The sequence below is a fragment of the Calypte anna genome, chromosome 1, assembly GCF_003957555.1.
Source record: "Calypte anna isolate BGI_N300 chromosome 1, bCalAnn1_v1.p, whole genome shotgun sequence".
Taxonomy (NCBI): Eukaryota; Metazoa; Chordata; class Aves; order Apodiformes; family Trochilidae; genus Calypte; species Calypte anna.
The window spans coordinates 189,080,163-189,097,925 of record NC_044244.1 but is presented as its reverse complement, the minus strand read 5'-3'; the positions used below and the strand labels follow the sequence as shown (position 1 = coordinate 189,097,925).

At 37.2% G+C, this 17,763-nt stretch overlaps 1 protein-coding gene across 1 annotated transcript in view; it reads left to right on the top strand.

Moving 5' to 3' along the window:
• Positions 1 to 17,763, top strand: part of LOC103534520 (N-acetylated-alpha-linked acidic dipeptidase 2) — a 31,912-nt gene extending 14,149 nt beyond the window's left edge. The window contains exons 12-19 of the mRNA XM_008500494.2: positions 1,878 to 1,941; positions 4,928 to 4,995; positions 8,746 to 8,837; positions 10,274 to 10,364; positions 10,994 to 11,258; positions 14,003 to 14,084; positions 15,539 to 15,631; positions 16,408 to 17,763. Coding sequence (XP_008498716.1) covers positions 1,878 to 1,941; positions 4,928 to 4,995; positions 8,746 to 8,837; positions 10,274 to 10,364; positions 10,994 to 11,258; positions 14,003 to 14,084; positions 15,539 to 15,631; positions 16,408 to 16,597 — 945 coding nt within the window. The 3' untranslated portion in view covers positions 16,598 to 17,763. The remainder of the gene's footprint in view (positions 1 to 1,877; positions 1,942 to 4,927; positions 4,996 to 8,745; positions 8,838 to 10,273; positions 10,365 to 10,993; positions 11,259 to 14,002; positions 14,085 to 15,538; positions 15,632 to 16,407) is intronic.

Below are 17,763 nucleotides of genomic sequence, written 5' to 3'. Positions count from 1 at the left end.
GATTGTATTCAGCTTTGTGGATAGAGATTTCAAAATCTATAAAATTAAACATTTGACTATGTTTTTATTTAGCTTCAGGAGAAAGAAAAAAAAACAGAAACGTGATCCCAAACACCAGAAGGATTTAATCATTCTCCTATTAACAAAGCTGAGATTTCTATTCCTTTGTATTTGCTCTAGTTCTTTCTCCCATAAAGTGTTTGGATTCCAGCTGTAATGGATTCTCTGCATCTTACTGTTGGTTTATGGGACATTAGATGAAGAAACCATAACCCAAATTATCTTTAAATTAAATTACTAAGAGATTTTGAAGAGTTAGCATGAAAGTTTCATCCCACCTGAACTCCACTGATAATAGAAATATACTGTATAGAAAACTATTTATGATTTTTCTATGTAACTGTGCAGATACTTAGATGCTGTTGAGAAAAAAATACATAATTTTTTAAATTATGACAAAGAGGAAAGGTGATATTTAAAAGATCAATTTACCTTGGTATGAATAAATCAGTGGTTTTTATGTTGATTTGTTCCCAGATTGCTACTACTACTCTGTGATTTTTTTGTTAAATAATTTAATATCTAGTAATCTATCATACATGATTTCTTGAAACAGCAGCTGTACTAGATTAGAAAGCTATGGGCACAATTCATATTTGGATCTCAGTGTTTTTATATTATTGTTTTCTTGCTTTCCTCCTTTTTGACACCAAAATTAGATTCAGTTTCTCTAGAGACATTCCTCACGGCTTACATTCATGTTTTCTGCAGCTGCCAGATCTGTCATCTACTGAATTTTGAAGAAAATTAACCTATGATATTCACCATCTTCTACATAAAAAGTCACTGCAACTGTGGCAACATCCTTTTGTTAACAGACAATCTCCATTGTTCATAAATGGAGCAGTTTATGTTGCAAACATTCTTTTGCATATATGCAGGGCTTCATGTATGCATATACCAGCTTGCTCCCTCCCTTCATATTGTTTTGCAGAATCTCTTCAACTGTTTGTTTTGCTGATACTAATTTTGTTATGAAGTTATCCATTACCAACTCAATTTTTATTTCACGTGACTTAGAAATTATTAGTTAGGTTGTAAATGGAATGAATCAAGTAACAATTACTAACCTAATTAGAATATCTATCACAAAGCCAAGACTTAGTAAAATACCACTTACTAATTAGAATATCCATTGCAAACGTAATTACCAGTTTGCAAAAATTAAACAAGTGTGTGTATGTATTTAGCATGGAAGCAATGCTTATTTGACTCAAAACATTCAGTCATATTGAGTAGGAATCGTCAGTGATTTGCTTCATCCCTTTTTGAAACAGGAAATTGTAGAAACAACAGCAGTATTCAGTTTATCAGTGTTAAAATCAAGTGCTGGGAGCTCACTACAGGATGTTTTCCACAACAAGTCTCATAAAGCAGGAGTGAATTTCACATACCCAGATCATTGATCTGTTCTCAAATGCTAATGCAGGTAGTAAGGTTGTCACGGTTTGATGGATCGAAACCATCCTCTGCTACCACGGTAAAATGGTCTCATCAGAACTGAGCAGTGTCCTTGGCTCTGCATACCAGTCTCTAGCAGTAACTATAAACATCAAGTGTTATCAGTCCTAGAAGCACACACTGTCTGAGAAACTTGCTGTTAATTTCAGCGAGTGCACCTACTTACAAGAGACTTAGCTAAAAGCAAAAGTACAAGACAGAAAACCACCTTTATCCTGGCCCAAACCAGGACATTGGTACATGGAGCTTCTTATCCCAACCAGGTTTTTCAAGGTAATGCTGTAAAGAACAGTGTACTTCACATGCTGACTAAGTATCTCTAACTGACAGCAATATTTACATTTTTACAATCACAGGAAAATGCCAGAATCCTCCAGGAAAGAGCAGTTGCTTACATCAACACAGACTCTTCCATAGAAGGTGTGTCTTTTATTTTTAAACTCATTTTAATTCATAAATATCAATTCTAATAGATAACTGTGTATAATTTATTGCAAATATTTGCACCTGGCAAACACAAGGTAGATAATGTGATATTCAGGGTAGATAATGTGATAATTATAGCAAATACAAATTAAGTGGAGAGAGAGAACAATTTAAATTCTCATGTTGCTTTCTTGTTGCAAATAGTGCCATCCGTGAGCTGCAGTACACGTGTCTGAAGTCCAGATTGTCTCCTCTGGAGGAATTTAGTATTCTGGGCTAATGAACTGTTCAGTCTGAATATTAAAATCTCTCTTAACTGCACTATCTTTAGTTTACAATGGTTTTAATATATGATGAACTTGTTCTTCTTGCAGTTCTGTCTCCTTTCCCTGTAGATTTTGTTTATTATGGGCAGGGAGAATATTCAGGGAGTTACATGTGTAGTATGGTAAGACTCTTCTAGAAAAATAGGTGAAGAAGAATATTTTACAAAAAAACCTGATCCACTATTATGCAACTTATTTTGCCCTTCAGATTACAAGAATAATCTGTCATACAGAACTGCTGCTTAGAAACTGGAATTTGAAACTTAGTCACAGCACTATGACTTAAATCACAAGATTATTCTTAGATTATAATGAGCTTTATTAAAGAAAGATTTAATTTATTTTGGTCTGTGCTGAGATAATTGTCAGCAGAATTCTGAGAAGCTGCCCTACCTCATAACCTCAACTTTTTAGGGCCATGCCCTTCCCACATTAAACCAAATTTATTTGAGTTTATTGTATGTGAATAAAATGGGTATCAACAGGCATATTTAGGGACTCCTTTTATTCCTGTCAGCTGAAGATTTTGTCTGTCACAAAAGGATTGGAAAGAAAAAAAAAGCCAAACCCAGTTTCTAAAAGCTTGGTTGGAGCTGTGTTAGAGCTGTTCCTTCAATTATACAGCCTACACACTGTGTAAAAAGTAGAGCAGAATTTCCTGCCTGGATCTCAGGCGTGAAATAATAGCTTTACAGCTGCTTCATATTCTCAGTATGGATTGTAACACATATTTTAGTGGCTTGCAGCCAGCATGCTGCTGCCTTAACAATTTTCTTCTAAATCTGATTGTTCAAACATGTCTCCTGCTTTAGACATTAACGACAGTGGGAAAGTAAAGCCACAGGAAAAGAAATACGTAATAAAGAAAAGATTGCCATATTCAGTGTGCTGTTTGAAGTGTCTCAGACATCTTTCACCTGACTGAGCATTAAAATCCCCTATAGTGCTATAGCATCCATGTACTCTGCCCACTGTTTTGAGGTTTTTTTGGTTTTTTTTTTCCTGTCGTCATACTTTCCCCATAGCACTTCTTTATGCCACAGCTCTTCTTTATGTCACATTTTGGACAGCAAATTATTGCTACTCATTGTACTTTATCAAGGAAAAGAATAGTGGGTCATCCTTTTGAGCATTTTTTTTTACTATAATTTCCAGTTCTCAAATATAGACTGTCCTTGGAAACATTAATAGCTTTATCTAGTATATTTCCGTCATCATGGGATTTTCTGTAATTTTCAGTCTAGTCCTCCTGTAAGTTTACATTGTGCAAAGGATGAGCCACAGGTCTAAAGCTGTATCAAATGCTTATAACAGTGCTCTCTTAGAGCTTGTGGTTTATTATATCCAAGCCTTCGCTCCCCTCCTCCTCTTTTTGTTGTTGCCTGTACTTGAGGACAGAGGTGTTTGCCCAGCTGCTCTCTGGTGGTTTTAATCTCTGATGAAGACTACTTTACACTCCTGCCTTCCTCAGAAGTGGTGATAGTTTCATTTCAATGGGGCTCATGCTGCTGTGACTGGCAACTTTGGTACAAGATGCTTACCTAGCTCACTATAGGCTGCAGATGGTGTGAAAGCCTCACGGGTGTCAAGTGTGGAAGGTGCAGTGTGGTGGTAAAAGGGGGGGTTTAGTAGACAGTATATGAACACATTAATTTCCATCTTTGTTGTCACCTACTTGGGTGAGACCTAGTTCTGAAATACAAAATGCCAAATATCTTGCAAGTCTATTACTCAGAGGATGATTTTTCGATTTAGTCCTGAAAAACACTGGAAAAGCCCACTTTATGGTAAGAGAAGCAGCAGCTGCATTGAAAAACTTCTTATAAGGACTTTCAGGGAATGTGTCTTTCCTTCTGTAATGTTTCTGAATGCATCAATTTTGGTTTTAAAATTCTATAAAACATAGGATGTTATCATTGCCTTCTGTTTAACACAAGCTGCAAGGGGAGTACAAGGGCTTGAGACTGATGATGGACAGATGGGCATATTTTAGAACTTTCAGAAGGTTTAATTACATTACTGTGTATGTACTATAAGCAATGCACCACTGTTGAGTAGTAGCAGTAGCTTATAAAATATGACCAAATAGTCTATTTCTGTGCATATTCTGAGGCAAGATGTTGCCTTGGAGTCTAGAAGTTTGTTTAAGAAAGGACTGCAGGGTTTTATCTATTAAGAAGATAAAGCCATTCATACAAGAATGGATGGAACACCTCTCATAGCAAGTCAGGCTGAGAAAACTGGGGTTAACCTGAAGAGAAAAGCCTGGGTCAGCTTTCCAGCATCTGAAGGGGACCTAAAAGAACTCTGGGAAGGGACTATTTACAAGGGTGTGTAGTGACAGGACAAGAGGCAACAGTTTCAAACTAGAGCAGTGTAGATTTAGATTGGATATTAAAAAGAAGTTCTTTACTATGAGTGTGGTGAAACACTTGAACAGGTTGCCCAAAGTGATGGTGAAGACCCTGTCCCTGGAGGTATCAGTCAGGCTTGAAAGGGCTCTCAGCAACCTTATCTGGTTAAAGATGTCCCTGCTCACTGCAGGGGGTTGGACTAAAGGACCTTTAAAGATCTCTTCCAAGACTATGTATTTTCTGGTTTCTTGGGTTTTTTTATATTAAGGGAAAATTTCCATGTTTTTGTTTCATTTTCAGGCAACTACACATTAAGAGTTGACTGCACCCCACTTCTCTATAAATTGGTGTATAGGCTGACAAAAGAGGTACAGAACCAGACTGTATGTCATTTATGACTTTCTAAGGATGTAAAACTGAAAGTTTATTGGCTGAAAACAGATTAATGAGTAATATTGCATTTCTCTTCTCACTGTGCTGGAAGAATCTATTTTCTTACCAACTCTTTCTGTTTTATTCTTTCTTCCCTGCTTGGTGATGCTTGGTGTCGTCAGTGACACTTGGCTCACTGAAAGGCATTCTGTTTCACTTGTAAACATTTCTGTGTTCCTAGTGCTGCTGGGCTCTGGATAAAATAATTTACTTTCTGTCTGCAGCGAGCCATTTATCCAGGGATAAGTTTTACTTCAACAGATAAACAAAGTAAAAAAATGCTCCTTGCTAAAAATAGTACCTCACTCTTGATCTTGTCAATTATTCAACTGTTGAGCACTTTGAAGAGGAAACTTGCATTAAGGTTTCATACAAACTATTTGAGACTTGCTTTTTTTGAAAATTTTCCTTTTAAGTGTTATTTAAAATTATAACAGCAGAAGCATAATTTAAATAATAGTCAATGTGACTATTCCATCTTTCCATTCTGTCTTCCCGCTAAAAAGCTCCTAGAAGTACATTCTATTCATGCATATTCTTCATAGCTCCATTTATAAAACCTATTCTGGGAAAGAGTTGTCTGTTAAGTCTCAGTGTCTCTTTAGATCCTTAAAGCCACTGTTGGAACATCTTTGTTGTGCAATTTTTTTTTTCTTTTCTGTTGTTCCATGAGTGGAACATTCTGTAAGAACATTCTCATTCTTTCTCATTCCCTGCTGTTCTCTGCTTCCTGTACCCAGCTTTCCTCAGTTGTATCTTATTGTCTCTGTTCATCTTTTTTCTTTTTACTCTATATTGTCTTGCTAAATAAATTTGAGATACTCCTTGCAACATTTTTCTAGAGGAATGTTTTCCTCTTTTTTTACTGTTAAATATGGGAATGCCACTCATCTTTTAAAAAAATAAAATCAAGATACAATTTTACAGTGATTCAACGTTTTAGTTTTAATTACCAAACCTTGTTTCACTTACCAGTGACTTCAGGTGGTGTCCATAAATTACAGGCTCTGAAAACTTCCCACAAAAACTTACATTCTGTTGGACTCTACTATAAGACCATATATAGAGATAGCTGAATTTTCCCAAGGGAAAAGATGTTTTGATGGACTCTTGGAGTGAAGTCAGAGATACCAAAGGATATTTGCTGAAGGACCAGGGCTGAAGGACCAGGGCACCACTGTTGTTGGCATAGAAATATGTATACAGACAGACCCCATAGAAATGTGGCACATCTTTTACTTGACTCACTGCTTCTAGCATCACAGAAGAAAATTCATTTAAGGGTTGAAGAATTTATTCTCCTGGTCTATAAAAATTCCAGTCAGTTGGATTAGCAAAAAAGGAACAGAAACTAAAGCAACAGCTGGAACAGGGAAGTTATGTTTCGCAGAGGGATCTGTTTCATTTTATTTCTTCATTTTTTTTTTCTGTGCTTGCATTTAAGTAGCCTTTTATAAAAATTACTAGAGACTACAATATCTACATTTGCTAATCAGGTATGTCTTTTCCACTAATCTGAAAAAAAAACCCTGCAAGGGCTAGAAAGACCAAGGTAGAGTGATTATATTCTTAGTTTTGCTGTTTCATCAGCCATTTCCTCTTGGCTGACATTTGGAAGCTAGATGTACACATCAAAGCTTCAGCTCATTAAGTCTTTGCATATAACAGAATTATCTTGCTTGGAAAAGTCCTTCAGGATCATCGAGTCTAACTATTAATCTAACACTGACAAGTCCTTACCTAAAACACATCCCTAAGTATGATAAATACCTCCAGGGATGGTGGTAACTCCACCACTGCCGTGGGTAAAATGTGACGGAGCCTGATAACCCTTTTCATGAAGAAATTCTTCCTAACATTCAATCCACACCCTGGGGGAAACTGACTGTGGTTGTTAGTTTATTGAATAAGAACGGTGAGAGGTCCTGTGCACCTCAGGAGTCCTAGTTAATTCTTGGGAACTGCATAAATGGGACCAAAATGTTCCCAATCTTTTGCATTAGAATTTTTCATGGGATTGAATTTAATTCAGAAATCCCAGTAAGGGAAAGAACATGAGTGCATATGTGGGAGATTACACATGTCCCAGAGAAACTTATTTGTGTTCATATTAGAGTCTATCCAACATCCAACTATCCAACATCTCTTTGCTTTTGTTTTTTTTTAGTGATGTCAGTTCTCACACACACACACAAAAAAAAACCCCACCTAACACATTTAGTGCACATATGAAATGTTCACTTTCAAGGAGTTCTGTATTTAAGTGTGCTCCTCAGCATACAGATGGGGCATTCAGCTGTTGAAAGTCCTTTTTGATTATGCTTTAAGGCAAAGTTTTAGACAATTGGTTACCACTAGCCAGCACCTGTAATAGTCCCAACTCCATTTCTCCTGTTCTGATCATCACTTCTTACTTTGTATCTAGACCTAAAGAACTCTGCATCTTCCCTTGAGGTAGCAAGTAAGCTTTTGCTGATTCTGGGTTTGGATCTAAATCAGGGCAAATACTGTGTTTTACTAGGTTCACAGTGTTGTAATAAAAAGGCTGACCAATGGTTTTTGTATCACCAGAGCTGTCAGAATAAAATCTCTGCCAGAACATGTAGTGCTTTTACTCCTGTATATCAGAGTTTAGGCTGCTCTTATTAATGTGCCATTATTCAATAGCCCTAGAATTTGGCCAAAGTGACCTGAAAATGAGAACAGCCAAGCTGTTACTTCACAAAGTTTAATTTTTTTTTGCTAGTTGCTGACATAATCTCAGAGGTCAGAACTCTTTGGAGTCTTACATTTGTCAATGCAGAATTTGTGTCAACAGTACTGTGGGACCATGTATTTAGCCATCAATATTTAGGCTTTGTATTTTGGGAAAAAAAAAATCTCAACCCACAGCACATCAGAACAATTGTTATTTACAGTCTCTTAAAGACTGTTTAAAAGTATTTAGAGACCAAAGTCAGTGTCTTGGTTTATTTTTGCCTCTCCCACATATTTTCTAAGAGCTTTGATCAACTGATTTTATACTCTTTCATAGTTTTCCTGGCTGCATCATGGCTGTACTAATATTTACCTTTTCCATTCGAGCTACATAGCTTTTTCATTTTTTTATAAGGAACACAGTGCTTTACACAATGGTGCTCCAGTCTTGGCTGAGTCCCCTTGACACTACTGCAGTATAAAGATTTTTTTTAACCCTTTTTTCTGGCATAATTATTTTTTCTTTTTCTATAGAAAAAGCAGTCAAATTTTGGATTCAGCCTGTTGAGAGAATATTTCTGCTGTGTGGGGCAAACCTTTCCCCCTGCCTTCTGAAAGGAAGGCAGCTGGGGTATCAGGGATGCTGGAGGAGCTCCATAGTGTTACATGTGCTTGTGTGTGTACATGCCTGGTGGTAAGAAGTCTTAGAAAACCCCAGGATCCACTTGTCCCAGAAGTGATTGAGCTCAATGTCCTTCAACATTTCACCTACTTTTTTTCCACTCTCTGTGGTTGGTTCTGGGTGCTTGTGAGATGCTTTTTGTGGTTGGGATCCCTAAATGTATGTAACAAATGTAAAGAGTGTGTGTAATTCCCTGCCAGCAGCAATGCTGATGGTTATGAATGACATCAGTAGGTGTAAAGGTCTCCTTTGATGATGAATTGAGTTAGAGGTGTTTCCAATGAGCTTATAGTATTTTCCTCTCCAGATTTCAAGCCCTGATGAGGGTTATGAAACTAAGTCTCTTTATGACAGTTGGCTTGAGAAAGATCCTGCAACTGAAAATAATAGCTATCCCAGGTAAGTTGTTAATCTGTTTTTTCTTTCCTAAGTGTTTTTGTCATATCATAGCATGGCTACTCTCCAGAATTTTTCAAGATGAGCTGTTGATGACAGCAATACAAAACCTTTTAGTACAAGGTGAATCTGGCAATATCCTTCAAAGTAAGAGAAAATAAAATGTTATGATTCTTTTTTAATGATTTTTACATCTAAGCCTGCTGTGAAATGAAAGCTCACATCTTAAAGATGTCTGTTAGCAGAAAAGCAACATTTGGAAAGCAATCAAAAACGAGCAAGGCGTGGAAATAGTTCAAAATATGGCTTAGTCAACCTAATAGATGAGATAATAGAAAAATTGCTAGGATAAGCAAATGCTCAACTGAAACTGCCTAGAGCAGTAATTAAGGAACTCTCATGATGCTTATTATTTGGTTATACAATGGATGCAAATGTGTAAATGTGGCTCATCCTTTAAAAATTGGTATCTGAAGGCATTAAAAATTCATATCTGAAGATATTAAAACACCAAGACAATCTCTGATCCTGTGACTTGGAGTGCTAGATCTAATTCACAATGTGGCAGTACTCACACAAGGTAAATAGAACTCCCCTTTGTATGATTTGACCTAAATGTTCTGCATGCACTACTCTGTCTTTCAGGCCCTGGTAGGATGAGCTGCTAGATTCATTAGTCCCACCAAGATTTAATACTTTTGAAAAAGCTACCAGATTTTCTGTTGATACTAATAGTTTCTTGCACAAATTCATACTAAGAGAAGAAATTTTTTGTTTTTTTTTTATATGAGAAAAACCAATTATTCACCAGGCTACACATATAAAACTAAAAATTATTATAAAACTTCAATAAATATTTGAAAATACTTAGAATATTGTACCTGTCTGTATTATACTTTTTGTTTCCTCTGTCTGTCTTGCCACACTGACCCAGCAGATGGCAATATTTACTTGTCAGTAGTGAATGCAAATTGTGTCCTCTTCAGTGGAAATTATTTATCAGTTCTGATTCTACTGTGGAATATGCTAAGTACATAAATACATCTGTCTTTACAGAAATTGCCTTCCAATCATTTTAGTGTGGAAATAGATGAATAATGTTTTAAGACTGCAGAGACACATCTGATGGTACAATTTTATGGCTCTTGCACATAATGTCTGTATTTTATAAGAAAATATTATCAACGTCATAATCAAGAATGCTATATTTCAAAAATCTTCCTAGCAATGCTGAACACTGAATTACTGTGGTGGAATAAACCAATTTAGAGTAATTAAGCTTGCCACTCATCTAGTCTCTGATCTTATTAGTGTCCCTGATGTGCCCTCCAGAAGAACTGACCTCCATTTCTTTTTCTAAAAATCTACATTTTTGCATAAATTACTACTGTACTAAAAATTAAGTGCTCTCATTAATATGTTGTCTTTTTTACATGTAGAATAAACAAACTGGGATCAGGCAGTGATTTTGAAGCTTACTTTCAGAGACTGGGAATTGCATCAGGCAGAGTCCGTTATACCAAAAATAGGGTAAGTCCTCCAGATTGCCTGAAGAAGTTTGATAGTGCTGAGCAGTCATTAAAAAAAATAATGTATTCATAATTAACAAAAAAGCTTCAAAGAATTTTTGGGTTTTATAGCTATGTCATTTTTAATTGTTATTTAGAAAGAAACTTAAATGTTTTGAGACTAAAACATGTTACAGAGATGTATCCTATCCTATAGAAAGGGATGTTCATATAAAGATATTTATAAAATGTGGTTGGAGATGTGTATTTCACTCCACCATATTATTATTAGCCTCCTTAATACACAAACTGTGTTCAGAAATAATTACACAAGATAAAAAGGGTCCATGATTGAGGACATCTGCTATCCAAAGCTCCAAACTTTTTTCTTTTAATGAAGGCAATCATTAAGGCAATAAAGAGGGGAGTCTGCTTGCTTACATGTGCAGTGGCAGACTATGGATTCAGGTTGGTTTAGTTTCTTAAAATCAACACACAAAAATGGAAAGGTAGTAAATTGTGTTTTGTAGCAGATGATAGCTTTTTTTGTTGGGAAACTTCACAAAAACATTGCAGTTGATAAGTGATGAATACATCCCTTAACTGCAGTTGGAATACAGGGCTCTGACAGATTTACTTCTTCTTTTTCAGAAAACAGACAAGTTTAGCAATTATCCTCTTTATCACACTGTGTATGAGACCTTTGAGTTAGTTGAAAAGTTTTATGACCCCACCTTCAAGAAACAGCTAACAATTGCCCAGCTACGAGGGAAACTGGTTTATGAACTGGCAGATTCCCAGCTCCTTCCATTCGACTGCAGAGATTATGGAGAAGCCTTAGAAACATATAGCAATAGGATTTATAAATTGGCCAAGAAACATGAAGAAGAGCTGAAAACTTACAGAGTATCATTTGGTGAGTAGTAATAACTACAGAAATTTCTTAAGTGTCTTATTTAGAATTATGGAAGGGCTCATATCTGAAATGGCTCTGAAACTGAATTCCTTACTTTCCTGTTTCTGCAATCATATTACAGTGTCTATTTATTTTTCTAAACATGTTTAACATAATATTGTCTAGATGAGAGTGTTGTAACAATTTAAATACATGAGCATTATTATAGCTCTCATTCTTTGCCATTTAAGATTGGTAGTTGCCCAAACTGCCCTCTGACCAATGCATCCATTTTTGTTCCTATATTCTAGAAGCAATCTTTTCATTCCAGCTTTTTTCTCCCTGAGTATCACTTAACCATCTGCTAAATAACTTTGTAGGTGTGTCACTTAACCAGGTTTTTTCCAAAGTATGTTTTCTAATCTGAAAAGACTCTTCTCTGATGCCTGTTCAGTTTTAAATTATTCCTTGAAAAATACTATAATTTTAGATTTATTTATTCTATTACACCAGACTGTATTAAAATGCACGGGTAGTTTTTACAATGCTGTGAAAATTAAAATTCATTTCACTCAGAGTTTTCATAGAATTGCCTATTGACAGCACTGAATGTCAGAAAATTGTTAATTAAGCCTGAATAATTAATATAATTATCCTCTACAGTAAGAGATTGAGGTTTGATTTGCTTTTTGATTCATATTTCATCTGTTCCTGTGGAACAATGGAGGCTGGAAACCTTTTTCATTAAATGTATATTTGTATTCATATGCTACCAGGATCTAAAGTTTGCAGGGACATTATAAAAAAAAAAAACGTGATTTTTTTTTTTTTAAAACAACACTAACAGTACTGAATAGAATGAAAATAAGGACAAATTCTCTTACATATTTTCAGATGACCTTGCTTTTTTTTATCTTGAATTCCCTTCTACTGCTTCCAAAATCCTATCTATTGCCATGATATAGTCTTGATGTCACCCAGAGCAGTGCTCTGCCCTCTGGCAGACCTGTAACTATTACCAGGGTTGTGGACAAGTGTAAATTCTCATGCTTACAAGGTGACATAGGTCTGATTATACTGCAGTCCCTAAACAGGTTGGATACATAAAATCTTTGCCCCTAATTATGTAAGCTAAACAAAAATATGAATGCAAGAGCAAACAAGTGTAGGAAGGTGATGAATAAATAAGTTTACTAGAAATAGATGCACAAATGGGACAGCTGAACAGCTTTCAAAAGGAGCCTTGGGAACAGTGAACCTATCACTCTAAATAGAGTGATAAATTTATCTACAGTGAAACATCACATCTGCCAACAGAGGACTGAATTCAGGAGTTGACCTAATCTTGTGCTCCATATTCCTGTACTGTCAAGGAGAGGATGCTTTGGTCTATCCACAGTTTTCTGAGACTTGTGGGCAAAATGTAGAAGTTGTAAATCTTCCTTCTTTGTAATTGAGTTGAATTTTGGTAAGGCCAGAAGTTCTTCTTGTAACATCCACCTTTTGTTTACAAAAATTAGTTGTGTAATTGAAAAATTTCCCAGGTCTGTGTTATGTAGAACCTTCTACAGGACAATGATGGCTGCTGATATTGTCATTGAAGGAGAGGCCTGGAACTTCTTTGGCTAAGTTATTCCACATGGCATGGAAATACTGCCAGGGACAAAGCAGGACATAACAGCTGACTTACCTGCCAGCCTGCCTGGACATTGTCAGGCACAACAGTCAAAACCCTGGGATTTGAGTAGCAGCCCTGTGGGATGGTGTGCAGGGTCACTGCAGGGACACCACCAGTGCTGTAATGCACGTGTGGAGCAAGAATAGGACTTGGCTTCTTCAATAAACCTTTTCCATCACTGTGTTCTATGGCAGTTTTGTCTTTTATGCCTGTTCCAGTGTCTCACCACCCTCACACTACATAATTTCTTCCTAATGTCTATCTTAACTCTATTCTCCTGCAGTTTAAGGTCATTACCCCTTGTTCTGTCATGCCAGTTCCTTTTTAAAAGTCCCTCCCCAGCTTTCCTGTAGGCATGCTTCAGGTACTGGAAGGCCACTAGAAGATCTCTGTGGAGCTTTCTCTTCTCTAGACTGAACAACCTCTCAGTCTGGTCTCACACAAGAGGTTCTTCAGCCCTCTGATCATCTTTATGACTCCTCTGGATTCTCTCCAACAGCTCCATGTCCTTCATGTGTTGGGGACTCCAGAACTGAACACAGTACTCCAGGTGGGGTCTCACCAGAGCAGAGTAGAGGAGGAGAATCACCTCCCTTGACCTTCTGACCACACTTCTTTTCATTCAGCCCAAGATTTGTATCACACTTTTCTGTTATGAATGAATAGGATATAAAGTCCAAGAGGCAGATCCTGCTCTGCTTCCACAGCTTGTTGGAAAAGCTGGTATTTTTTATGTAAGTCAGGCTTTTTATACCTAAATGCTGCAGTACACCCCTTTGTTAAAAAGAAAACTTCAGAGTTCCCCATCTGCAGTGCCAGCCACTCTTTCCCTTGCCAGGCTGAGGGAATCTGTATACTTGTGAAAGCCTTGTCAAGTATTCTGCTTTATTGCTGTCATTCCACAAGGTCCTTGTCTCTTACTGCTACCAGTGAAACTCTTTGAAGTCTGCACTAGGAAAAGGAATTATGGAAAGACAACAAAATTAATACAATTATATCAGCAAAACAAATGCAGTTTTTTAACTGGGCAACTGAAACGTATATTGGGCTCACAAATACATTGCTCACAAAGTCCCTTCTTTTCCAGATCCTCTTTTTTCTGCTGTGGTGAACTTTTCAAAGGCTGCTGCTGAATTTCACAGGAGACTTGAACAAGTTGACAAAAAAGAGTAAGTGTGAAAAAAACCCACCCTGTTCTTATATGTATATATATATATGTATATCTGCCTTATGTACCTAGAGTGGGAGTTCTTTCTTACCAATGACCACACAAGGATTCTCTCTGATTAGCAAAGATTAGAGCCCTTGCACTCTGCAAAAGGCAGTACCTGCTGAGAGGAATTCTGCTTTCTGTGATTAATACTATCAGTTGTGGATTTTATTACTAGTGTCAGCTTGTCACTAAAATCATTGTAATACATGCAAAGGCAAGTAGCAGTGAAAGTTGAACTGAGCTCTGTATTTAGGCATCTACTTTCAAGTGTTATAGCTGATGCCAGAATTTGTACTTCCAGCACACATCAAGGAGATAGGATGGTGCTTCAGAGTTTCTCAGGTATTCATATGGTACTCGCAAACCTATTGGACTCCCATGTATTCTGAGTGATCTGACTGGAGGCCAAGTGCTCCCTAGCCACCCTGTATGGCACCAGGTGTTTGTGATAAGGCAACTGAATCCCTTCCATACTATGTTACTCTGTAGACTACATCAGGAGTTTGGTCACTTGTTTTAGGGGTTGTCCTGGTTTGGGCCAGGATAAAGGTAACTTCTGCCTTGTACTTTTACATTCAGCTAAGTCTCTTGTAAGTAGCTGCACTTGCTGAAATTAAAAGCAAGTGGCCTTCCTTCCTTCTTTCCTTCCTTCTTTCCTTCCTTCCTTCGGGGATTCCATCCATTCGTCTGCCTGTGGTCCTGATCCATGCCTGCATAAATCCATGTGTTCCTGCCTCCAGCTCCCAACTGCTGCTGACTCCACGAATCCAGCCTGGACTTTCCCAGGGCTGCCCCTGGGTTGTGACATGAGAGTTATTGAGGGAAAGGGGGGAGGAACGTGGTATTGATTTTCCTGTATATATGTATATATTGAATAATTTTTCCCTTTTTTATTATTACAGTTTCATTAAAGCTGTGTAGTTTAGTTTCCAACCCATAAGTCTCTCTCCCTTATTCTCTCTCCTTTCTTTATCAAGGAGGGCTGGGGGGTTAATAGAGAACATCTGTCATTCAGTTTAATTGCTGGGCCAGTGTTAAACTGTGACATGGGTGGATGCCAAAATATGGATTTCTTCATCTTGACTTAATTCTCAGCCTTCCTCTCCTGTCTGCTAAGTAGGGTTTTTCCAGTGCATTTGAATTCTAATAAGGTTTCTGCAAGTCTCAGAAAGTCTCCCATTTTATTTTTCACAGTATGAAATCTTATAGCTGAGTTTTCTAACAAAGAAATCCTCGTGTATCACTATAACATGTATTGAATATCTCCACTTACAAAAACTCAACTTTTTGCAAACTGTAGACCACTATTGGAATTTTTTTTTCTGATCACAAAGAGGAAAAATGTTTCAACGAAACTGGGGAATCATGTCTCCTCCTGGTGTGAAATGTCTCTGTCTCCATCTTTTGCAGTCCAGTTGCAGTGCGAATCATGAACGATCAGTTGATGCTTCTGGAAAGAGCTTTCATTGATCCTCTTGGCTTACCAGGAAGGAAGTTTTACAGGTGAGGTAACAAGTTTCTTGATCAGCTGTCTAAGGAAATGTATTTTTATAATTGAAACTCACCCTAGCTAACTGGTCAGTTGGGAGTGCTGTATAGGTGTGTGAGCCTCATATGGGAATTACATCTCAACAGATTCTGGTTTAGGTACAAGACAGTGAGTAGAAGACTTTATAACTCCCAAAAAGAACTCACAGAATCACAGAATTTTTAAGTTGGAAGAGACCTCCAAGATCATCCAGTCCAACCTTTGACCAACACCATAATCTAATTACTAAACCATCTGCATTAGCCATCATACTCTGTGATTTTGATTTGTATACGTGGGGCACTATTTCTGTTACCACTTGCTGTTTTAAGTTGGTACAAAGTGAGGTTTGGTAGAGAATTAAGTGTATAGAAAGGAAGAATGAGGGTAGAGTAAAGGTGAAAAGAAGATGGGAAAAGATGTGCTATGAGGGTTAGGTGAAGAGAGAAGTCCAGAAGAGAGAGCTTGGAGAGAGTGACCTTTGAGCAAGGGGTAGATAAAGTCCATGACTTGTGCTTATCATCTCTTCCCAAAAACTCTCTCTGTCCTACACCTGTCCCCTTTCCTCCTTCATCCTGTACTTTTAAAGACAGGTACGGGTAGATTTCCTGTGGGTTTTTTGGAAGTTCTCATCTTTAGAGGATTTAGGGCTGCTGTATATAGCACACAAACAGTTCCATACAACGAACACACACACAGTTAATTATTATTTTATTTAGTATACCTTATTTTTTTATTTCTATCCCAACAGACATGTCATCTTTGCTCCAAGCAGCCACAACAAGTATGCTGGGGAGTCTTTCCCGGGGATCTATGATGCCATGTTTGATATTGAAAGCAAAGCAGATCAGCATGAAGCCTGGGAAGAGGTTAAGAGGCAGATTTCCATTGCAGCCTTCACTGTGGAGGCAGCAGCAGGGACACTGAAAGAAGTTGCATAGAATGGTGGCTTTGAAAAGCTCAGTCAAATAGCAAAGTCTAAATTGGGCTGTAGTAGGCTACTACACTGACCCAGATTGACTGTTGTAGCTGACTTTCTTACCTGAATGCATGCAAGTGTACTGGTAGGGTAAGCAGCAGCTCTGTGTATCAAAGAACTCCTAAGCTAGAAATTTCTGCTTCTCTGATGCTGACAGAACTGTAGCTTTAAGAAAAATCCTACATGGAAATAAAATTAGGGGTTGAAAGAAGGAAAAAATCATTTCCCAACTAGAGATTTTCTGAAAGATCTTCCAATTTTAAGAGCCTGTTGCTTTGGATGTACAGTTACAGAACCAGTTATTTGCCAAGAGATCTGTATATCCCATCCATGTCACTGATCAACAGCATACCTTTCAAGAGAAAAAAATGCAATATGCCTCAGCAGGATTTTTTTCTTGTTCTGATTACTTTCATGATATAACACTAAAGACATCTCTATTCTGATAGACTGGTGAGTGCTCATTATATTGATTTTCTTTTCCTGAAAAAAACCCCCTACTGGCCCTCATGCCAGTTTCCAAAGCAGTACTAGCCATTCTTGACCAGAGAAAACAACTGCTTATATGCAGAAATCCAAAATCATTTTCTTGGGATAAGAAGTCCGTATCTCTGAAAGGCAGTGTGCACCTCCATCCTTAATTTGCACTTGGGTACATACAGATTGTGGAGGATAACCAAAAAATTACCTTCCTGCTCCTTCTGACACTTTCACCAGCCCCAGAATCATGGCAGATTTTGTTCTATATTTCTTTATCCCAGGGAGATTTCATTCATGCAGATGTTTTCTTACAGTTGAGGGAGATGAAAGACATTGACACTATTGGCAAGTGGCTTGAGGTTGGTCTGCCTTCAAATAAGAACTGAGGAAAGTTTCCCATCAGCAGCTGCTTTTGAATTCAAAGAGAAACTGAAATGCATGAGAAGGGTAATTGTACAAAACTATTTAATTTGTAAAAAAAAATTGATTCTTGCTGCATTTGCGCTTTAAATGTACTTCTCATCTACATGTTTTATAACTAATAAAACTGCTAGAATTTTATTAAATCACATTCCAGTTTGTGGGAGCTGATAATAAGCAATATTTCTCTTATGTAAAATATAATACAATTTCTCTCACAACTATAAA